The following is a 24108-nucleotide window of genomic DNA, read 5'->3' as shown; positions in this document are numbered from 1 at the left end:
TAAAAGTAGGAAGAGATGATCCTATTCCATCTTAGATCACCTGTCATAAAGGAGGTCACAGGAGGAAGATCTTACTTCTAATCATAGCTTTGACCTTTAGTCATGTGACCTTGGACAAGATAAAATCTCTCTGAGGAGGCTGCTGGGTAAGAAAAAAATACAAAAGATAAGAAAAAAGAGGAGACAGAAAATCAGTACCAGGAGTAGGAGAGTAAGAAGGATAGAATGCTACAAAGTATTAATACATCAGGATTTCTTTGTAAATCACAAAAAACTAATCAACAGGAACACAAATTTCAGGGAGATGTCTTATCTGTTCATCAGTCTTTAAATAAGTGAAATGAAGTTACATCAAACATTTTTGGTAAACAATTACTATAAAACAACGATTGCAATTTGATTAATGTAATGATGTCTGATTTTGACAGAATATCTAAAATGAAGGAAACAAAGATTTACATATAGCTTTTAAATTTTAATTTTTATACTAAAAACTGAACAAAATAGAATAATACCTTTAGAAGTATCTTCTGAGTTGCAGTTTTGAAACATCTGTATTCCAAACTGTGCCGTGGTAATACTGTTTGCCAACCAAGTTTTTCTCTTAGTTTAATAATATGACGTACCACATCATCATCATTTGGTTCTAGTTTAGAAGGTAAAAAATCCAATATCCAATATAAATGCAAATATGGACATTACTTAAGGATAATGTTAAATATTTATACATAGAGAAAAATTTAAATGGTAACATACTTACAATTTACACAAGCATTGTATAATTGAAAGAAAATCCAGCTTAAAATTCAATTTTAACAGCAGCTAGAAAGGAGGAATAATATTTTTCTGTTTAAGAAAGATATTTCAAAAGACAATTCCACAATTAGACAACTAGCAAGAGAAGATACCAGGAACAGGAGCTAGTTGAGTGTTTTCTTACGTGGAGGCAACAGGATCAGAAAAGTAGGGATGGCTAAGTGAGATGGAAAGAATTCTTCCTAGAATTCATCCAACAGACACCTCTCAGACCTTATCCTTCTTGAAATCTTAGCAGCTGACAATTCTCTTCTTCTTGAAACATTCTCTTTTCTTGGTTTTTATTCACCATGCTTTATATATTGTTCTCTTAGCACTTAAAAGCCATGCTGACAAAACTTGAAATGCTAACAAGTAGTTCAAGATATCTGGTCCTCCAGAAATCACACAGTTTCTTTGCTAGGAATTAAATGATACTTCAGCTATTGTATAAAACAGTGTCAGGACTAGAATATGGCATATCATATTAACCATTAACCAATGGCATATCATAAATAACCATTTCTCTGATAATATTTTGTTCCCTAGGCACCTAATTTATTTCACCCTAGTCTGAGCCTTGTAAGTTGCTTATACATGGAAATACATTAATAATAAGAATATTTTATATCTAACATTAGGTATAAAACAGAGAAAGGGAGGCACTGAAAATTAGTAAGGAGATGACACAAATTACGTATGTCTAATCAAGAGGATATATATTACATACTTAGATATTAACATATTATACGTATCTGTAGAAACCAAAGTAATGTGGTGTTGGAATAGGAAAAGCAAAACAGGTCAGTAGAAAAGATTCAGTTCAGCTCAGTTGCTCAGTCATGTCCAACTCTTTGAAACCCCATGAACTGCAGCACGCCAGGCCTCCCTGTCCATCACCAACTTCCGGAGTCCACCCAAATCCATGTCCATTGAGTCGGTGATGCCATCCAACCATCTCATCCTCTGTCATCCCCTTCTCCTCCTGCCCTCAACCTTTCCCAGTATCAGGGTCTTTTCAAATGAGTCAGCTCTTCGCATCAGGTGGCCAAAGTATTGGAGTTTCAGCTTCAACATCAGTCCTTCCAATGAACACCCAGGACTGATCTCCTTTAGGATGGACTGGTTGGATCTCCTTGCAGCCCAGGGGACTCTCAAGAGTCTTCTCCAACACCACAGTTCAAAAGCATCAATTCTTTGATGCTCAGCTTGCTTTATAGTCCAACTCTCACATCTATACATGACCACTGGAAAAACCACAGCCTTGAGTAGATGGACCTTTGTTGACAAAGTAATGTCTCTGCTTTTTAATATGCTACCTAGGTTGGTCATAACTTTCCTTCCAAGGAGGAAGCATCTTTTAATTTCATGGCTGCAGTCACCATCTGTAGTGATTTTGGAGCCTAGAAAAATAAAGTCAGCCACTGTTTCCACTGTTTCCCCATCTATTTGCTATGAAGTGATGGGACTAGATGCCATGATCTTAGTTTTCTAAATGTTGAACTTTAAGACAACTTTTTCACTCTCCTCTTTCACTTTCATCAAGAGGCTCTTTAGTTCCTCTTCACTTTCTGCCATAAGGGTGGTGTCATCTGCATATCTGAGGTTATTGATATTTCTCCCGGCAATCTTGATACCAGCTTGTGCTTCTTCCAGCCCAGCGTTTCTCATGATGTACTCTGCATATAAGGTAAATAAGCAGAGTGACAATATACAGCCTTGATGTACTCCTTTTCCTATTTGGAACCAGTCTGTTGTTCCATGTCCAGTTCTAACTGTTACTTCCTGACCTGCATATAGGTTTCTCAAGAGGCAGGTCAGTTGGTCTGGTAGAACAGATTAGAGTAGACATAAAACCATTTATAAAAGACAGCCTAGTATAGTCAGAGCTTTGGTTTTTCCAGTAGTCATGTATGGATGTGAAAGTTGGACCATAAAGAAAGTTGAGCACTGAAGGATTGATGCTTTTGAATTGTGGTGTTGGAGAAGATTCTTGAGAGTCCCTTGGATAGCAAGGAGATCCAAACAGTCAATCCTAAAAGAAATCAACCTTGAACATTCATTGGAAGGATGATGCTGAAGCTGAAGCTCTAATATTTTGGCCACCTGATGGGCTTACTGGAAAAGACCCTGATGCTGGGGAAAACTGAGGGGAGGAGGAGAAGTGGGTGACAAAGGATGAGATGGTTGGATGGTATCACAGACTCAATGGACATGAGTTTGAGGAGGCTCTGTGAGTTGGTGATGGACAGGGAAGCATGTTGTGCTGCAGTCCATGGAGTCACAAAGAGTTGAACATGACTGAGCAACTGAACAACATTCAGTAAAAAAGGTGTTATTTCAAATCAATGGAGGAATGATTATAAATTATAATGGAAAATGGTTAGCCATTTGGAAAAATATGAGGTTATATGCAAGAATAAATTATAGATGGATTAGAGAAGTAAATGCTTAAAAGCAAATTATAGATGTGTTAGAAGAAAATATGTGAGACCATGTCTATAAACTTGGGGTAGTGAAAGTTTCCTGGAAAATAATCAAAGCATGTTAAAAAGAAAACAATAATAAATTTGACTTCCACAAACAGCAATTTACACAGGAAAAGCCATCATAAACAAAACTAAAATATAATTAACATACTGACAGAAAATGTTTATAACCTGTATAAGACTAGAGATTAATATATCAAATATTTAAAGACTTCTGCCCAATCAATAAGAAATAAACATTTTGATAAAAAGATGAGCAAATAATTTACAGGAAAAGACAAATGGCCAGTAAAAAATGTTCAACTTTATTAGTAAATCAGAGAGTTGTTCTCACCAATCAGACTAGCAAAAAATTAAAAGCTGGAATATCGACTGCTGGCAAAAGTAATCCTTTTATGCAAGAATGTAAAAGTATAAATTAATATATTCATTATTGATGGTAATTTGGCTGACTTAGTAGATTTAATAGAGATTGTTGGGAAATGGAAGTAATTTAGGACAAATAAAGAATAATGATTTTCCAGAATATATAGTAAGTTTAAAGAATATCTTTCAAAAAGCTGGGGAAAATGTCTTTCTAATAAGAGTCAGATTTAATGAAAAAAATCATAGATATTTACTAAAAACAGACACTACATTATATATTCAACATTGGAAGGTGATGCACTTCCCTAAGTATGCTAGGTGGACAGTCTAATCCAAGACAGTAATTCTTTTATCTCAGAAAAGTGAGGAGACTGGTGTATATCCACCTTCAAGATCAGTTAAGAATATAGGGAGTTCTGGCTTAAGATGAGGAAGATGTTGAACCTCTTCCCATGGACACATCTAAATTTGGAGCAATTTCTTCTAAATGACTGATACATGTGAAACAATTTCCTCTGAAAATTTCCTTTGGCAGAGCAATAACAACATATTGGACAAAGGAGAAGATAGCCACATTAAAGTGGTTAGAGAGGCTGAGATAACAATCTTGTCCAAAACCCCACTCCTGGCACAGCAGCCTAAAACCCACAACCCAAAATCTGAAACTCAAAATCTGAAGCATTTCCTTGAAAAGCAAAGGTTTTGAATCTCACATTGGGCAACCCAACTTTAAGACCTGCTCCTAAGGGATGAGCCCCGCCGCCCCCCCGCAAATCTAGATTTGAAAACTGGCAAGGTTTGTGTCCACAAGACCCACAAGAGTGTAGTGATATGAGAAATGGCTCTTAAAGGGTTTGTGCACTGGACTCACCCATGCAGAAACATAGCTCAGAGGCAGCTGATCACACTCAGACTTTAAGGGAAAGAGGTTCATTTGCATGTATTAAAGGGTTGGCCTGAGAGGCAGGCATCTAATTTAACGCACACATTAAGAGCCTGCTGGAGCACTCTCCAGGGACAGAGATTGGTGGACACCATCTTTAGACTCTTCCTCTGCTTGCCCTAGCTGTCAGGCACTATTTGGGGGCCCTCCCTTTGACCCATTACAGCCAGTGATCACCTCTGCCACACTCCAGAGTACCAGTATCTTCCAGAAGAGAGGCCTTACATGCTTCTGGTACTCTACTTTTTAAAGCTACTACCCAGGGAATGCCTTTTGATCATCTGGCTCTGGAGGCTAAACGGAGCTTGAGTTCCTGGTTCCATGGGGCTGTAAAGATCAAAGAGACAGCTTTTGGCTGGCTACTACCCCTAAAGGCACTACACAGTCAGCAGACTGAAATACACGCCCACTGTCTCTGTGAAAGAGGTCCATTTGCTTGTTCAGGAGCTTTGGCCTGAGAGGCAGGTTTCTGGTTTGACACATGTCTAGTGGCCTAAGGAAGTGCTCTCAGGAAGTGCTCGTTCTCTGCCTTGCTCTAGCTGAGGGTATCTCCCAAACAAGAGTTAACAACTTGTCTGGTACCCCAAATTTTGCAGCTGCTGCCAGGAGACACCTCTACATGGCCTGGGATCATGTGTCCAGCAGAGCTATGCCCATGGAGCCCACAGGACTATAACCAATAGGAAAAGTGTTCTTAAACACTTTTAAAGTGTTTAAGAACGCTTAAAAGCTGTTCTTAAACAGCTACCACCTCCAGGGCACATCAAGAGGCAATAGACCCAGGAGCTCAGCCTCCACAGCTCACTATTACCTCCCAGAAGTGAGTTTATACACTAGCGGGGGCCTCAATTATCGTGACTACCATGCAGGAACAACTCCAGATCACCTGTCTCTGGTAGCCCATGGGACATACACTTGTAGTCTCATATATCTGAATATTTTAAGAACTGCTTCCTGAGAGTCTGGCTTTCAATCAGCCTAAAATTAGGTTCTGACTGAGATGCTCCCCTTTGGACTGACAGGTCTTACAGCTTCAAATACTTGGAGGTATTAAAAACATAATAGGCTGCTTGGACAATCACAAAGATTTGAGAGGCAACCAAGATTTAGGGCAGGGTTGAACAACAAGGTGTATTTCCTACATGAGGCCACTATTTCATGACACGGAGACGTGGCTGTTTCATCTAATACATAGAAACCAAAACAGAAAGTCAATAAGAATGAAGAAAACAGAGGACTACACTTCAAATAAAATAAATTCTCAGGCAAAATCTTAATAAATTGGAGATAAATAATTTACCTGAAAAAGAGTTCAGAGTAATGGCTATAGAGATCCTCACCAAATCAGAAGAATAGATGAATACAGTGAGAACTTCAACAAAGAGAAAGAAAATATAAGTAACAAACTGAAGTCACATAGATTTAAGGGATTAGATCTGATACAGAGTGCCTGAAGAACTATGGATGGAGGTTCATGACATTGTACAGGAGGCAGTGATCAAGACCAGCCACTATGGAGAACAGTGTGGAGATTCCTTAAAAAACTGGAAATAGAACTGCCTTATGATCCAGCAATCCCACTGCTGGGCGTACACACTGAGGAAACCAGAAGGGAAAGAGACACGTGTACCCCAATGTTCATCACAGCACTGTTTATAATAGCCAGGACATGGAAGCAACCTAGATGTCCATCAGCAGATGAATGGATAAGAAAGCTGTGGTACATATACACAATGGAGTATTACTCAGCCATTAAAAAGAATTCATTTGAATCAGTTCTAATGAGGTGGATGAAACTGGAGCCTATTATACAGAGTGAAGTAAGCCAGAAGGAAAAACACCAATACAGTATACTAACGCATATATATGGAATTTAGAAGGATGATAACAATAATCCTGTGTACGAGATAGCAAAAGAGACACAGATGTATGGAACAGTCTTATGGACTCTGTGGGAGAGGGAGAGGGTGGGAAGATTTGGGAGAATGGCATTGAAACATGTAAAATATCATGTATGAAACGAGATGCCAGTCCAGGTTCAATGCACGATACTGGATGCTTGGGGCTAGTGCACTGGGACGACCCAGAGGGATGGTATGGGGAGGGAGGAGGGAGGAGGGTTCAAGATGGGGAGCACATGTATACCTGTGATGGATTCATTTTGATATTTGGCAAAACTAATACAATTATGTAAAGTTTAAAAAAAAAAAAAAAAGAAGCAAGTTAGTAAAAAAAAAAAAAAGACCATCCCCAAGAAAAAGAAATGCAAACAGGCAAAACAGTTGTCTGATGAGGCCTTACAAATAGCTGAGAGAATAAGAGAAGCTAAAGGCAAAGGAGAAAAGGAAAGAAACACCCATTTGAATGCAGAGTTCCAAAGCATAGCAAGGAGAGATAAGAAAGCCTTTCTCAGTGATCAATGCAAAGAAATAGAGAAAAACAATAGAATGGGAAAAACTAGACAGAGATCTCTTCAAAAAAATTAGATATACCAAGGGAACATTTCATGCAAAGATGAGCACAATAAAGGACAGAAATGGTATGGACCTAACAGAAGCAGAAAATATTAAGAAGAGGTGGCAAGAATACACAGAAGAACTATACAAAAAAGATCTTCATGACCCAGATAAACACGATGGTGATGCCTCACCTAGAGCCAGAACATTCTGGAGTGTGAAGTCGAGTAGGCCTTAGGAAGCATCACGATGGACAAAGCTAGGGGACATGATGGAATTCCAGTTGAGCTATTTCAAATCCTAAAAGATGATGCTCTGAAAGTGCTGCACTCAATATGCCAGCAAATTTGGAAAACTCAGCAGTAGCCACAGGACTGGAAAAGGTCAGCTTTCATTCCAATCCCAAAGAAAGGCAACACCAAAGAATGCTCAAACTATTGCACAGTCGCATTCATCTCACACACTAGTAAAGTAATGCTCAAAATTCTCCAAGCCAGGCTTCATTGGTATGTAAACCATGAACTTCCAGATGTTCAAGCTGGATTTAGAAAAGGCAGAGGAACCAGAGATCAAATTGCCAACATCTGCTGGATTATCAAAAAAGCAAGAGAGTTCCAAAAAAACCACCTACTTTTGCTTTATTGACTATGTCAAACTCTTTGACTGTGTGGATCACAACAAACTATGGAAAATTCTTCAAGAGATGAGAATACCAGACCACCTTACCTGCCTCCTGAGAAATCTGTATGCAGGTCAAGAAGCAACAGTTAGAACTGGACATGGAACAACAGACTGGTTCCACATAGGAAAAGAAGTATGTAAAGGCTGTATATTATAGTCACCCTGCTTATTTAACTTATATGCAGAGTACATCATGAGAAACGCTGGGCTGGAAGAAGAACAAGCTGGAATCAAGACTGCCAGGAGAAATATCAATAACCTCAGATATGTAGATGACACCACCCTGATGGCAGAAAGCAAAGAAGAACTAAAGAGCCTCTTGATGAAAGTGAGAGAGGAGAGTGAAGAAGTTGGCTTAAAACTCAACATTCAGAAAATTAAGATCATGGCATCTAGTCCCATCACTTCATGGCAAATAGATGGGGAAACAATGGAAACAGTGAGAGACTTTATTTTCTTGGGCTCCAAAATCACCGCAGATGGTGACTGCAACCATGATATTAAAAGACGCTTACTCTTTGGAGAAAAGCTATGACCAACCTAGACAGCATATTAAAAAGCAGAGACATTTCTTTATCAACAAGTTTCATCTAGTCAAAGCTATGGTTTTTCCAGTAGTCATGTATAGATGTGAGAGCTCGACTATAAAGAAAGCCAAGCACTGAAGAATTGATGCTTTTGAACTATGGTTTGGAGAAGACTCTTGAGAGTCCCTTGGGCTTCAAGAAGATCCAACCAATCCATCCTAAAGGAACTCAGTCCTGAATATTCATTGGAAGGACTGATGTTGAAGCTGAAACTCCAATACTTTGGCCATCTGATGTGAAGAACCGACTCATTGGAAAAGACCCTGATGCTGGGAAAGATTGAAGGCAGGAGGAGAAGGGGACGACAGAGGATGAGATGGCTGGATGGCATCACTGACATGATGGAGATGAGTTTGAGTAGGCTCCAGGAGTTGGTGATGGACAGGGAAGCCTGGTGTGCTGCAGTCCATGGGGTCACAAAGAGTCAGACACAACTGAGTGACTGAACTGACTGACTGAAGTCACAGAGCTGAAAAATACAATAATTGAACTGAAAAATACACTAAAGGGGTTCAACAACAGTCTAGATGAAGAAGTAAGGGTCAGTGACCTCAAAGAAAAGACAATGGAACCCATCAAAACAAAGCAGAAAAAAAATAGGTTTCCTTGAAAGAGAAAAGAGAGAGAAAAGCCCAGAAAAATAATTTGAAGAAATAATGGCTGAAAACTTCCCTAACTCAGGACAGGAAACATACATTCAGATTCAGGAAAACCAGAGGATTCCAAGCAAGATTAACCCAGAGTACCACACCAAGACACACTATAATTAAAATGTCAAATGTTTAAGGAAAGAATCTTAAAAGAATCAAGAGAAAACAATTTGTTATGCACAAAGGACTACAAACAGATTTTTCAGCAGAAACTCTGCAGACCAGAAGAGAATGGGACAGAATATTCAAAATGCTGAAAGAAAAAATTTCCACCCAAGAATATTCAACAAAGTTATTCAGAACTGAAGAAAACAAAAGAGTTCTCCAAAAAAGGAAGAGCAAGAAAAAAGTTCATCATCACTAAACTGGCCTTAAAGGAAATGTTAAAGGGACTTAGCTGAAAAGAAAGGGTACTAAAAAAGAATAAATCTCACCAGAAAGGTGAGATTTAAAGTAAATGAGGTGCATTAATCAATTATAAAGGTAGTATGAAGGTTAAGCCTTCCCAGGTGGCACTATTGATAAAAAACCTGCCTACCAATGCAAGAGACGTAGGAGACACAGATTCAATCCCTGGATAAGGAAGACGCCCTGGAGGAGGGCATGGCAACCTACTCCAGTATTCTTGCCTGGAAAATCCCATGGCCATAGGAGCCTGGCAGCTACAGGCAATCAGGTCACAAAGAGTCAGACCCGGAACAACTGAAGTGACTTAGCACGCAGGCACACACACAACAATTAATGATTACTTTTTAAATGTAAATGGACTAAATTTACCAATTAGAAGACGTAGAGGGGGTGAATGGATAAAAAAAGAAGACATCTGCTTGCTGCCTACAAGAGATTTACGCCAGAAAACAGGATATACACAGATTGAAAGTGAGGGATGGAAAAAAGATATTCCATGTAAATGGAAAAGAGGGCTGCAGTAGTTATACTCGTATTAGACAAAAGAGACTTTAGAACACAGACCATAATAAAAGACAAAGGCCATTATATAATGATAAAAGGGTCAACCCAACAAGAAGATACGACATTTATAAATGTATATGCATCCCACAGAGGAACACAACAAAGGTATATAAAGCAAATATTAACAGGAAGAGCATGGTGGGCTACAGTCATGGGGTCACAAACACTTGGACATGACTGAGCAACTAACGCTTTTACTTCACGTCACATACAGAAAATCAATATGGAAACAGTGAATTTAAATAACACATTAGATCAGAAGAACTTAATATACAAAAAGCATTCTATCCAAAAGGAGAATATACATTGTTCTCCAGAGCACAAGGAGAGAGTAACAGAGTAGCTCTGTGCCTATTATAATTTGCTTTAAAAATTATAAAATCTTAACATGTATTATATCCAGATAGTGAGTACATGAATAGCTATTATCTTCTCTACTTTTTCTGTGTGAAACTTTTCAAAAATATTTTTAAAAATTCTAAGTACCTATGTCTTTAGCAGTCTGTTTTCATGGATTTATAGAAGCTAAGTGAGGAGAGCAAATTAAATAAATATCATCATTAAAGGATTAGATTGTTTTTATTTATCTGGCAGTCATTAAGCCTAAATTATTACTTTATTACACTGATACCAAGTTCAACACACTAAAGAACAATGTAATGATATATTCAATACTAAGAATTCATAATGCATAGCAACAGTGATTGTATTTGTTGCAGTGAGATCCACTACTAGCTGTCTAAATGCATTACAATTTACATTTAAACTGTGGTTTAAATTTAAACCACAATTTTAGTGGTTTAAAGCCACCCACATTTCTGTGGGTCGGGAGTCTGGATATGGCTTAACTCAGTCCTCTATTAGTTTGCAATCAAGGTATTTGCTGGGGCTGGATTCTCATTTGAAGGTTCAGATGGGAAAGGATCAGCTTCCAGCTTTTAGTATAGAATTCATTGCCTTATAGCTATAGAAGTCATAGCAGCTTACTTCTTCAAAACCAGAAGAGGAGAGAGACTCATGAAGTCTGCTAGCAAGAGGGTTATATAATGTAATATAATCACAGGAGGAACAGCCCATTGCCTTTTTCATATTCTACTGATTAGAAGCAGTCACAGGTCCTGCCCACACTCAAGGGGAAAGGATTAGACAAGGGCATGAATACCATCACATCCATGCAGGTTTTGTCCAGTCTCAGGCATTTATAATTTTGAGGATTTTCTTTTTAAAAAATGAAGCCTATGTAAGTGAGAGACTCTGAAGTCTAAACTTCAATAGTTTTATGATAAATCTTCCTTGGACCATAGTAGTTCAGTGAAAAACAGAAGAGTGTACTTTGCCCTATAAAACTTAAAATATTAATACAAATAAAAATTTCAGGTATAGAGAAGCACAAACTGGAAAATGTTAGTGGAAGAAAATCTGTTTAAATGAATTTTTCACTTGGGAATTTCAACTAAGTTGGACAAAGGCATAAAATTATTAAATATGATGATACCATCAAGTTTTAATAAAAGAATAAAACAAAATCACACTAAATTCCAGTTGAGCTATTTCAAATCCTGAAAGATGATGCTGTGAATGTGCTGCACTCAATATGCCAGCAAATTTGGAAAACTCACCAGTGGCCACAGGACTGGAAAAGGTCAGTTTTCATTCCAGTCCCAAAGAAAGGCAATGCCAAAGAATGCTCAAACTACCGCACAATTGCACTCATCTCACACGCTAGTAAAGTAATGCTCAAAATTCTGCAAGCCAGGCTTCAGCAGTACGTGAACCGTGAACTTCCAGATGTTCAAGCTGGTTTTAGAAAAGGCAGAGAAACCAGAGATCAAATTGCCAACATCCGCTGGATCATGGAAAAAGCAAGAGAGTTCCAGAAAAACATCTATTTCTGCTTTATTGACTATGCCAAAGCCTTTGACTGTGTGGATCACAATAAACTGTGGAAAATTCTGAAAGAGATGGGAATACCAGACCACATGAACTGCCTCTTCAGAAACCTGTATGCAGGTCAGGAAGCAACAGTTAGAACTGGACATGGAACAACAGACTGGTTCCAAATAGGAAAAGGAGTACATCAAGGCTGTATATTGTCACCTGCTTATTTAACTTATATGCAGAGTACATCATGAGAAACGCTGGGCTGGAAGAAGCACAAGCTGGAATCAAGATTCCCAGGAGAAATATCAATAACCTCAGATATGCAGATGACACCATCTTTATGGCAGAAAGTGAAGAGGAACTAAAAAGCCCCTTGGTGAAAGTGAAAGAGGAGAGTGAAAAAGTTGGCTTAAAGCTCAACATTCAGAAAACGAAGATAATGGCATCTGGTGCCATCACTTCATGGCAGATGCGGAAACAGTGGAAACAGCGTCAGACTTTATTTTTCTGGGCTCCAAAATTATTGCAGATGGTGATTGCTGCCATGAAGTTAAAAGACGCTTACTCCTTGGAAGGAAAGTTATGACCAACCTAGATAGCATGTTAAAAAGAGAGACATTACTTTGCCGACAAAGGTCCGTCTAGTCAAGGCTATGGTTTTTCCAGTGGTCACGTATGGATGTGAGAGTTGGACTGTGAAGAAAGCTGAGCACCAAAGAATTGATGCTTTTGAACTGTGGTGTTGGAGAAGACTCTTGAGAGTCCCTTGGACTGCAAGGAGATCCAACCAGTCCATGCTAAAGGATATCAGTCCTGGGTGTTCTTTGGAAGGAATGATGCTGAAGCTGAAACTCTGGTACTCTGGCCACCTCATGCGAAGAGTTGACTCATTGGAAAAGACTCTGATTCTGGGAGGGGTTCGGGGCAGGAGGAGAAGGGGACGACAGAGGATGAGATGGCATCAGCAACTTGATGGACGTGAGTCTGAGTGAACTCCGGGAGTTGGTGATGGACAGGGAGGCCTGGCATGCTGCAATTCATCAGGTCACAAAGAATCGGACACAACTGAGCGATTGAACTGAACTGAACTGATAGTTATACATCAAAACCTTCAGAGACTATTCTTAATTAAAAACGTAGTCATTGAACAGTTTGTCAATTTTTTAATCTAGTGATATTTTAGGTTTTCAAACAGAATTCTCCAACATTTTAGGAATTCTTTTAAAAGAATTTTAAAATTTATATTCAAAATTTAAAAATTCTTTAAGCAACCAAACACATAAAATTCAGTAAAACTGTTTCTTCTAAAATCTGTGTTATACTTCTCTGGTGGTCCAGTGGTTAAGAAATCAGCCTGCCAATGCAGGAGACACAGGTTTGATTCCTGGTCTGGAAAGATTCCACATGCTGCAGAGCAATTAAACCCACGCTGCATAACTACTGAAGCCCGTGAGCCCTAGAGCCCACGCTCCATAGCAAGAGAAGCCGCTGCAATGAGAAGCCACACTCCACAACAAAGAGGAACTCCTGCTCACCATAACTAGAGAAAGCCTGCGAGCAGCAAGGAAGACCCAGTGCAGCCAAATATAAGTAAAATATTAAAAACTAAATAAATAAAATGTGTCCATCATAAGCACACAAAACCACAGACTAATTTTTTAAAGTGTAGCGTCTTCTAAACAAGCTGGGTCAGTATCTCATACCTGTTCTATCATATGATGCAAGTCTTTTTTTCCTAACTTTCGGACAAGCATGAGTTTGATCCTTTTCCTTTGATTTCTCTTTCTTCTTACCAAGCAGTGGTTCTGAAGTAAGTACATCTTGTTGAATTCTAATTGCTTGAAGGTAATCTGAAAATAAAACCATTATTAATTGAATAATCTGCATGAGCTATAAATAATACCACATAATTCTATATACCAATCAATATAGCTAATTATTACATCATAGTATTCGACAGCATATAGTGAGTCAAATTGCGACTTTACCACTACCAGTTCTGTGATTTACCTTCCAATCATCAGTCTGCTTTACTTTACTCACCTTTGAATTGAAGACTGTTACTGTGAGAACCTCAGAGGCTTGTTACAAGGGTCAAATTATTATATTTAATAAGCTCAAAGTACATAGTAAGTGGTTACTAAGGTAAATGTTTAAGATCTTATTATTACAACAAACCTTTTAAATGTGAATCCTCCTGTGAAATAAATACATACAAAATCCTTTTATTAACTGTAATTTAACAACTGAGCCTAAAAAATGTATAGATACAAATGCTGAAAAGTAACATAGGGCCTGGTGGCTCAGATGGTAAAAGAATCTACCTGCGGTACAGGAGACCTGGGTTCAATCCCTGGGTAGGGAAGATCCCCTGGAGAAGGGAATGGCAACCTACTCTAGTTTTGTTATTCTCTAACACTGAATTAACATGCAACCTCCTCAAGTAGTGGCTGTTTATACACCATTACCTCATATACCTCAAGATTAGAAAGTGGCTTGTTTTCCTCCTTACTCCTCATTCACCACTGCCAAATCATTACAACTTGCCCTTTAAAAAAAAAAAAAAATCCTACTCCTCTGAAGCTCATGCCTTTTTGTTATATCATATTCTTCCATTTTTCATTGACATTCACCAATTGTCTGGTCACCCAATTAATCTGGAACCCTGGCTCCAGGGAGGGCTTACTTACTCCATATTAAATCTGTCATCATTCTAGAAGATTTTTTTAGAGTTTTCTAGGGAAGAACTCTAGAAAAACTGAAGATTCTAGAGGTGTGCTCAGTCGTGTCCTGCTCTTTGTGACACCATGGACTGTAGCTCACCAGGCTCCTCTGTCCATGGGACTTTTCAGGCAAGAATACTGGAGTGGGTTACCATTTCCTCCTCCAGGGGATCTTCCCTGACCAATGGATCGAACTCATGTCTCTTACATCTTCTGCACTAGAGATGGATTCTTCACCACTGCACCACATGGGAAGCCCCCTAGAAAATTTACTGTTCGTGAATTAAGACCTGTCTGACATCATGCTCCTATCTCCCCATTTCTAAACAACCTCTCATATCTTAGTTGAAGTTTGTCCACTTCAACTTACCACTATCAAGACTATATCCTAAAGCTTGCCATCACTGGCCTTTATCCTTCCAGCTTGCTTATTACTCCCAACATCACCATTCTTTGACCTCCTCAGTACCTCTAGTTCACTGTTCCATTACTTTTTTACAATCCATCAACCTTCTATTTTTTTTTTCACTTTTCTCCTTATCCAGCCAAGGCTATCTTTCAACAAAACTCTTGTCAATATCCTAAACTTTCCCTTTCTTTTGGTCTCTCCTATATGGCAAAACACCAGAGCTGGATGAACCCAACTCTATGTGCCCTCTGTGTGTACATCTGCACAGTTATTTTTCTGGTTAACTTACTCTTCGGGCTTTTCAACAGCTATTTCAGACTTTCTCCATGCTCCCTGGAGAGCTCCAATCTCCCAATTTCAACTAAACTCATGACAACACTTCCAAGGAACATAAAGGCGTCAGATGGGAATTCCTTCAAATAGTCATTGCCAAATAAGCCAAGCAACACACGTCTATTACTAATGCTTTCCTTCTGCCCTCTTACTAATAGAGGAGATGTCTGTTTCTCCTCCTCCCAAAACCAATCATTTCCACCTTTTGTTAGACATATCCCCTCATGCCTACACCATTAACCATTCTTTTTTTTCTTTTTCATATCCAAGCAGCTTCTCAATCTGTTAATTGCCTTTCTTCACAGTCAAAATAATGGAAAGAGTTGCATATAGTCTCTATTCTATTTCTTCATCTACTATGCACTTTTTAATCCATTCCAGTCTGGCTTTGGAACTCCACTAAAACAATATTCAAGTGAACATATTATTCAGGTCAATAAAGTCAATGGACATTGTCTTCCCTTCTTTTACTAGACTTACCAGTGTTATTTGATACTTTAGACCACATCTTCCTCTTTTTATAGAGGTATAATTGACAAATAACATTAGTTTCAGGTGTATAACATAGTGTCTCAGTATTTGTATAATTGCAAAATAATCACCGTAGTAATTCTAGTTACCATCCATCACCACACATAGTTACAAATTTTTTTCTTTACATGAGAAGTTTTAAAATTTACTCTTATTAACAGTGGTTACTATTGTTAATAATAGTAATGTTGTAAATGACAGATCTTCCATTTATGATGGCAAAATGTCCAGGTAAACCCACAGAAAGTTGAAAGTATTGTTAAGTTGAAAATGCATTTAACACACCTAAGCTACCAAACATCATAGCTTATCTTAGCCTACCTTGGAGTGCCCAGAACATTTACATTAGCCAACAGTTGGGCAAAATCATCTAACAAAAAGCTTATTTTAAAATAAATGTGAATAATTTATGTAATTTATTGAATACTGTTTTGAGAGTGAAAAACAGAATGGCTGTATGGGTACAGTATGGTTATAAATGTGTTGGTTGCTTACCTTCATGGCTGTGTGGTTGACTGGGAGCTGTGTCTCGCTGCTGCTGCCCAGCATTATAAAAGAATATTGTACTACATTTTGCTAGCCCAGGAAAAGATCAAAATCCAAAGACTGGATATGCACCAATTTTCCATTATAAAATCGGAAAATTTTAAGTTGAACCATCCTTAAGTTGGGGGCTGTCTGTACATGCCTATGCATTATTTATGACTGAAAGTCTGTTCCCTTTGAACACTTTCACCCATTTTGCCCATCCCCCATCCTCTGCCTCTGGCAACCATCCATCTGTTCTCTCCATCCATGAGTTTGGGGTTTTTTCCCCATATATAAGTGAGCCCACACAGTTTTTGTCTTTCTGTCTGACTTATCTCACTTACATAATGCTGTGAAGTCCATCTATGCTGCCCTAAACGACAAGATTTCCTTTTTTATGGCTAATATCCCAGTTTTTGTGTCACATTTTCTTGATCAATTCATCCATCAATAGACACTTAGGTTGTTTTCATGTCTATACTACAGAAAATAATGTTGCGATGAACATGAAAGTGAAAGTGAAGTCGCTCAGTCGTCTCCGACTCTTAGCGACCCCATGGACTGCAGCCTACTGGGCTCCTCCATCCATGGGATTTTCCAGGCAAGAGTACTGGAGTGGGGTGCCATTGCCTTTTCCAGGATGAACATGTTCATTGCTTCTCCAGCAATGAACATGGGGGGTGCATATATCAAGTTAGAGTTTTCATATCCTTCAGATAAAAATCAAGAAGTGTAATTGCTGGATCATATGGTAATTCTATTCTTAGTTTGAGGAAAACTGTTTTCCTCAAGTTTTCCAAAGTGGTTATACTAATTTACATTCCCACAAACAGTACACAAGGGTTCCCTTTTCTCCACATCCTTGCAAACACTCTTATTTCTTGTCTTTTTTATAACAGCCATTCTGACAGGTGTGACGATTCTCTCTTTGTGATTTTGATTTGCATTTCTCTGATTAGTGATGCTGAGCCCCTTTTTATGTACCTGTTGGCCATCTGTATTTCTTCTTTGAAAAAATGTCTATTCACATCTTCTGCGCATAGTTTAATCAGGTTGCTTGTTTTTTTGCTATTGAGTTGCATGAGCTCATTATATATTTTGGATATTAACCTCTCATCAGATATATTATTTGCAAGTTATCAGATATATGATTATTTGCTACCATTTGGTAGAATGTCCTTTCATTTTCTTGATAGTTTCCTTTGGTGTGCAGAAACTGGTTTTATGTAGTCCCACTTGTTTATTTTTACTTTTGTTGTCTTTGCTTTTGGTGTCAAATTCATGAAAACTGTCACCAAGACCAATGTCAAAGAGTTTTACACCGGTCTCCTCCTAGTTTTATTGCTTTCAGATATTATGTTCTGCAACAACAACAACATTATTTTCAAGTCTTTAGACCATTTTCTGTTAATTTTTGTGTATTGAATAATAGATGTCTATAGTTTTACTCTTTGAAAATTGGCTATCCAGTTTCCCCAACACTATTTATTAAAGAGACTGTCCTTTCCACATTGAATATTCTTGGCTATTTTGTCAAATTATTGGCCATTTATGCATTATCTTATTTCTGCTTCATTCTTCACTCTCAAGATTGCTTTAGCTATTTGAGGTCTACTATGTATCTGATCTGATCTGATGCGGCTCCATACAAATTTTAGGATTGTTTTTTCTATTTCTGTGAAAAATGTCATTGGAATTTTAATAGGGTTTGCATTAAATCTGTAAATTGCTTCAGTTAGTATGGACATTTTAACAATATTAATTCTTCTAATCCACAACCAGAGATTATCTTTCCATTAATTTGCATCTTCTTCAGTTTCTATCATCAGTGTCCTACAGTTTTCAGTGTACAGGTATTTCATCTTCTTGGGTAAATTTATTCCTTGTGTTGGTTAGTTGCTAAGTCATGTCTGACTCTGCGACCCCATGGACTGCAGCACACCAACTTTTTCTGTCTTTCACTATCTTCTGGAGTTTTCACAGACTCATGTCCATTGAGGCAGTGATGCCATCCAACCATCTCATCCTCTGTCATCTCTTTCTCCTCCTGCCTTCAATCTTTCCCAGTATCAGGGTCTTTTCCAATGAGCTAGCTCTTCGCAGCAGGTGGACAAAGTACTGGAGCTTCAGCCTCAGCATCAGTCCTTCCAATGAATATTCAGGGTAGATTTCCTTTAGACTGACTGGTTTGATCTCCTTGCAGTCCAAGGGACCCTAAAGAGCCTTTTCCAGCACCACATTTCGAAAGCATCAATTCTTCGGCACTCAGCCTTCGTTATGGTCCAACTCTCACATCGGTACACACCAGTGGAAAAACCATAGCTTTGAGGAGACAGACATTTTTGTTTAACACAGGTAAGCCTTAAGCTTGTAGCATATTTATGTGCTGACAGAAAAAAGCCAATAGAAAGGAAGATGAGAGAGAAGATAATAGACGGACCCCAAGTTCCTGAGGACATGGCAGAAAAGGAGCTCCAAACAGAGGTGGTAGGAATAACCTTAAAGAGAGAAGGCACAATTATTCCTTGAGACAAATACTGCAGGTGAGACTGGGGAGCTGCGAGTCAGACAAGTTTCCATTTGATTACCTCTCTCTTCAATTTTCGGAGAAGGCGATGGCACCCCACTCCAGTACTCTTGCCTGGTTTTTATAAAGTAGAGGCATAATCAAGTAATTCAGACTCATGGTTAAATTGCAACAGCTTAAACAGATGTTGTATGTAATAGAAAGGAGAGCTAAAGAGAGACATAAAACAACAAAAGGCAGAACTGAGTGCCTCACTGATACTGGAGACCATGAAATTGGAAAAAGAACCAATCAATGTGATTATGTAAGTGCTCTGCAAAATAGGCTTACCAAGTTGGTAACCAAGGAAAATTGACAATTACATTGTGGAATTTGCTTTTGTTGTTCAATCACCCAGCTGTGTCCTACTCTTTGCAACCCCATGGACTGCAGCATGCCAGGCCTCCCTGCCCCTCACCATCGCCCAAGGTTTGCCCAAGTTCATGTCCACTGCATCAGTGATGCCATCCAGCCATATCATCCTCTGATGCCCTCTTCTCCTTCTGCCCTCAATCCTTCCCAGCATCAGGGACTTTTCCAATGAGTGGGCTGTTCACATCAGATGACCAAAATACTGGAGCTTCAGCTTCAGCATCAGTCCTTTCAACAAGTATTCAGGGTTGATTTCCCTTAAGATTGACTGGTTTGATCTCCGTGCTGTCCAAGGGGCTTTTGGGAATCTTCTCCAGCTGCACAGTTCAAAGGCATCAGTCTTTGGCGTTCTGCCTTCTTTACAGTCCAACTCTCACAACCCTACGTGACCACTGGGAGGACCATAGTCTTGACTATATGGACCTTTGTTGGTAGAGTAATGTCTCTGCTTTTCAACACACTGTGTAGGTTTGTCATAGCTTTCCTGACAAGAAGCAACTGTCTTCTGATTTCACGGCTGCAGTCACGATCCCCAGTGATTTTAGAGCCCAAGAAGAGCAAATGTGTCGCTACTTCCACATTTTCCCCTTCTATTTGCCATGAAGTAATGGGGCTGGTTGCCATGATCTTAGTTTTTTTAAATATTTCGTTTATTCCAACGTTTTTGCTCTCTTCCTTCACCCTCATTAAGAGGCTCTTGAGGTTCCTCCTCGCTTTCAGCCATTAGAGCGGTATCATCCGCATATCTGAGGTTGTTACTGTTTCTCCCGCCTATTCCAGTTTGTAACTCACCCAGCCCAGCATTTCTCATGATGTGCTCAGCTTATAGGTTAAACAAACAGGGTGACAGCAGACAGCCCTGTTGTACTCCTTTTTCAAACCTGAACCAATCAGTTGTTCCGTACAGGGTTCTAACTGTTGCTTCTAACTGTTGATTAGAGTTTACATTTTGCCAATTCAGGTACAGAGGAAAGAAATGGGAAAATGGAGTTGAAGTTACTGGTCACAGAGTGACTGCTCCAGGAAGAAGTGAAGAATGGAGAACAAAGCTGGACAGAAAAGAAAGCTGTGGTTTTAAAAAAAAAGTAAATTTTGGAAATGGTAGAATTTGGGATTGGAAGAAGGTAAACAAACAAACAAACAAACAAAAAAATGGAGGTATGTGGAGGGAACAATCAAGACGCTGGTTGACAAGAGGAACAAAGAGGGGTCACAACAAAGCTGAAGGCACTAGGGATTTAAGGAAATGCTGACCCCCTCCTTTTAGGGTTATCTCACACACATACAAAATAAGATGATATGCATGACAGAGCAATGTAAATTGCTATAGAAATGCCAGATATTGTTGGTGGTAACAGTGATATTATTGTTGTTATTTTTATTATTATGTTTAGTGTTCCCTTTAAAGGTAAGCTCTGTATTTCTTTTAATTTCTATGATTAATGAAATTAGTAAAGTACCAAACCTTGTACCATTTCAATATATTTTATATATATTTATATAATTTAATACTATGAAAACTTCTTTCCATCTCCACAAAAGCAAATAAAAGTCAACATGCCTGGAGTGTAATCTTGATAAATTTCTTCTGCTTTCTCTGACTTCAAGGGTACAGACATTGTTCCAAACGTTTTATGTTTCAGTGTCTCCTTTCCTGCTGGTCGGTTCCCTGATGGTAGAACATCTTGATAATACTTTGCTTCTTCATGTTTTAAAACTCTAACATGACAAAGAAAATAAGATACTATAGTTAATATTCTCTATAACTTAAATTTTAAATCTTTCTTCTGTACTTTACAGTGCAACAAAATATCTATCCTGTCAAACAATTTTTGATAGGCACTTTGGAAAGCAGATCTGAAACATGGAGAGTCTGGTTAAATACTAAATAGGTCTAACTGATATTACTGAAATTTTAAAGCTGAAAGGGACTTAAGAATCTTCATCTAATTTTATTTTAAATGATAAAGAAATGTTACCCATTTCCTGTGCCTCTGATATGACACACATAAATATTTATCTGAAATTTTATACTTTATTATTAAAGATAAATACAATGATGGATGACAATAATCAAAAAGCAACAAGAAAAAAGAAATGTTACCCAATGAAGTTGGTGGCAGGGTGAGGTCAGAATAGTTTTCTGAAATTCAATCCTTACACAATTACCCTCCTTTATAAAAAAAAAAAAAACAAAACTACAGCAACCATCACCAACAACCTATATCAGGATTAAAGCCAAAATCTTTTCACATTGCTTTAGCTGTTTACTTTGTAAATGTTGGGAAAATGTATTCATAAGAACAGAATCCAAAATGACTGCCTACAATACCTACAGCTACATACCATACTTTTGCAAAGCAGAGAAAATTCAAACATATACTTCTCAGTAGAAAAGAGACCATTGTTAGGTATATTCAACAAAAATACTTGATCACTTGAATAATATGGTAATACTTCTCTTCAAAGACAATAAAGCATTTCTTTGAACCTGTTTATGGATGGATAACTTTATTAGGTATTCCTAACTCGTTTTTCTTTGAGGACTTTGTGAGTGCCATTCAGTTTGGACAGCAAGGAGATCCAACCAGTCCGTCCTACAGGAAATCAGTCCTGAATATTCATTGAAAGGACTGATGTTGAAACTGAAATTCCAATACTTTGGCCACCTGATACGAAGAACTGACTCACAGGAAAAAACCCTGATGCTGGTAAAGATTGAGGGCATGAGGAGAAGGGGATGACAGAGGATGAGATGGTTGGATGGCATCACTGACTCAATGGACATGAGTTTGAGTAAACTCCAGGAGTTGGTGATGGACAGAGAGGCCTGGCGTACTGCGGTCCATGGGGTCGCAAAGAGTCAGATACGACTGAGCTACTGAACTGAACTGAACTGAACTGATTCGGTTTATAAACACCTTGAACAGTTGCCTTGTCATTATAATGACTATCCCCATAACTTTTCCATATCCTTTGTTCTTTTTTTTTTCTTCCTGAATTGTTTACCATTTTCTTAGCCATACCGAGGAGTTATTTTCACATTTTGGGTGGTAATCTTTGGTCATTTTATATGTATTAAAAGTATCTTCCACTTTGGACTTATCTTTGAACTCTTGACAAATAGAAGTTCTTAACTTTAAAATAGTCTAATTTATCTGTGTATGATTTGTCTTAATTAAGAAATATTTCCTTACTCCACAGTGATAACAAAATTCTCATAAATTTTCCTAACAGCCTTACGGTTTTGCCTTTCACAAGTCTTATAACTGATTTGTGGGATGAGGACAAATGCAATTTCTGTACCCTCCTGATAAGGATATGTGATCGAACCCAGGTCTCCCGCGTTGCGGGCAGATGCTTTACCATCTGAGTCACCAGGGAAGCCCTTGTGATCATTACAACAGCATTACTGAACACCCCATCCTCTCCCTCACTGATCTGTACCAGCAAGTCTGTCATCAATCAAAATGTGTGTACAATTATTCATTCCTGGTTCTTTATTTTTATTTGTTTATCCTCATTTCTATATCACACTACTTTATTTACTATAGTTTTGATAGCTTTAAATTGTCTTTTTCCCAAATTTTCCCAAATTGTCTTTTTCCAAAGAAAGTGCTTACATATTCTTGGTCCTTTGATTTTCTATATACATTCTGTTGCACTCTCAATTAAATTCTGTAATTTTACTTATAAAGGTCAAATATATTTTTTATTAGAGTATAACTGTTTTACAACGTTGTGTTAGTTTCTGTTGTGTAACAAAGTAAATGAGCTACATCCTGCTAACACAAGAGACTTAAGAAATGCGGGTGAGATCCCTGGGAAGATTCCCCTGGAGGAGGGCATGGCAACCCACTCCAGTATTCATGCCTAGAGAATACCATGGACAGAGGAGCCTTGTAGGCTACAGTCCTTGGGGTCACACAGAGTCAGACACGACTGAAGTGACTTAGCACACACACACACACACACCCCTCTCCTTCCCACCCCGAAAGCCTACCCCTCTAGGTCGTCACAGAGCCCCAAGCTGAGCTCTCTGTGCTATACAGCAGCTTCCCACTAGCTATCTGTTTATACATGTAGTATACATGCTAATACTACTCTCCCAATTTGTCCCTTCCTCCCATGTCCACAGGTCCATTCTCTACATCTGTGTCTCTATTCTTGCCCTGCAGACAGGTACATCTGTACCATTTTTGTAGATTCCATATATATGTGTTAATATATATTTGTTTTTCTCCTTCTGACTTATTTCATTTCATATGAAAGACTCTAGGTCCATCCACATCAACAAATGACCCATTTCATTTCTTTTTATGACTGATACCCCACTGTATATATGTACCAAATCTTCTTTATCCATTCATCTGTTGATGGGCATTTAGATTGCTTTTATGTCCTGGCTATTGTAAATAATGCTGCAATGAACACTGAGGAACATGTGTCTTTTTGAATTATGGTTTCCTCAGGGTAAATGTCCAGCAGTGGGATTGTTGGGTCATATGGTAGTTCTATTTCTAGTTTTTTAAGGAACCTCCATACTGTTCTCCATATTGGCTATATCAATTTACATTCCCAGCAATAGAGCAAGAAGGTTCCCTTTTCTCCACACCTTCTCCAGCATTTATTGTTTGCAGACTTTGATGATGACCATTCTGACTGGTGTGAGGTGATACGTCATTGTAGGTTTGATCTACATGTCTGTAATATTTAGTGATGTTGAGTATCTTCTCATGCAAACACATCATTTTTAAAAGAATTTTTTAGGTACTTTATTTTTCATTATTATTATGAATGATAGTTATGGTTTAATTACATTTTTG

General features: G+C 38.4%; 1 protein-coding gene across 1 annotated transcript in view; it reads right to left on the bottom strand.

Moving 5' to 3' along the window:
* Positions 1 to 24108, bottom strand: part of DNAH14 (dynein axonemal heavy chain 14) — a 376162-nt gene that overhangs the window by 336936 nt on the left and 15118 nt on the right. The window contains exons 2-4 of the mRNA XM_027564099.1: positions 20840 to 21001; positions 13524 to 13651; positions 516 to 646 (exon numbers count right to left, since the gene is read on the bottom strand). Of these exons, the coding sequence (XP_027419900.1) occupies positions 516 to 646; positions 13524 to 13651; positions 20840 to 21001 (421 nt within the window). The remainder of the gene's footprint in view (positions 1 to 515; positions 647 to 13523; positions 13652 to 20839; positions 21002 to 24108) is intronic.

Source organism: Bos indicus x Bos taurus, chromosome 16 (genome assembly GCF_003369695.1).
Source record: "Bos indicus x Bos taurus breed Angus x Brahman F1 hybrid chromosome 16, Bos_hybrid_MaternalHap_v2.0, whole genome shotgun sequence".
NCBI lineage: Eukaryota > Metazoa > Chordata > Mammalia > Artiodactyla > Bovidae > Bos > Bos indicus x Bos taurus.
The sequence above is the reverse complement of the archived record's forward strand: the minus strand, read 5'-3'. Positions and strand labels throughout refer to the sequence as shown.